The following is a 772-nucleotide window of genomic DNA, read 5'->3' as shown; positions in this document are numbered from 1 at the left end:
TCGATGAAGCGAAGCACATAGTTATCAATGTGGCCACGAAGATTCAGCATGAGGGCTTCGGCCAGCTTGCATGCGCAAATGCGGTCCACGCCGCCAACCTTGGCGTCGGAGAACATGTCCGAAATCATGGAAAACAGCGCCTCCACGTACTCCTGCTTCTGGATGAGGTGCGGTGCACCGTACTGGACAAAGTTGTCGAGGGCAGGCAGCATGTCCTCAAGATAAAGCTCAGCGCCAGCCTTGAAGGTCGCATGGATGAGCTCAAAAGCCTGCCACATTGTCGGCGAGATGGACTTGGCAGCAAAGGTGCAGCTGTCGATGATCTCGAAAATCTCGTTATAAAGGTCGTAGAGCTTGTTCTCGAGGGTGACCTGAATGACGGGCATCAGGATGGCCTCAATGTGAAGCAAAACGTCGGGGGTACTCTCCAGCGTCAGGATGAGAGTGCCAATGGTCTGCAGCACACCCAGCGCGGTGATGGACTTCTCATCAAGATAGTCGCCAAAATCGTCATCGCCGCCCTCGTTGCGGTTCTTGTCGAGGACCTCACGAACTATCCTCAGGTACGTGTCCCTAAGCTGCTCGCTGAGAGCCACAGCAAAGGGCGTCAGCTCTGTGGCGAAGACCTCGACAAAGTCCTCCATGACGTTCGCAAGGGCATCGATATCGGCCTCATTGGCGAGCTTCAAAAGCTGCTGCATGATGGTAGGGATACTCTGCTGCATGCTGGTTCGGATGATGTCGTGGCGAATGAGAGGCTGGAGGGCCAGCG

At 55.3% G+C, this 772-nt stretch overlaps 1 protein-coding gene across 1 annotated transcript; it reads right to left on the bottom strand.

Annotated features, from left to right (window-relative positions):
• Window positions 1-124: 124 nt before the first annotated feature.
• On the bottom strand, window positions 125-701 carry VDBG_01973 (predicted protein; the record flags this gene model as incomplete). Its single annotated transcript, XM_003007739.1, has 2 exons — window positions 125-140; window positions 184-701. The coding sequence occupies 2 exons, from the start codon at window positions 699-701 to the stop codon at window positions 125-127; spliced, it is 534 nt and encodes a 177-aa protein (XP_003007785.1).
• Between the last annotated feature and the right edge of the window lie 71 nt (window positions 702-772).

The sequence above is a fragment of the Verticillium alfalfae genome, genomic scaffold, assembly GCF_000150825.1.
Source record: "Verticillium alfalfae VaMs.102 supercont1.2 genomic scaffold, whole genome shotgun sequence".
Lineage (NCBI taxonomy): Eukaryota > Fungi > Ascomycota > Sordariomycetes > Glomerellales > Plectosphaerellaceae > Verticillium > Verticillium alfalfae.
This window is presented reverse-complemented; position numbering and strand designations above follow the sequence as displayed.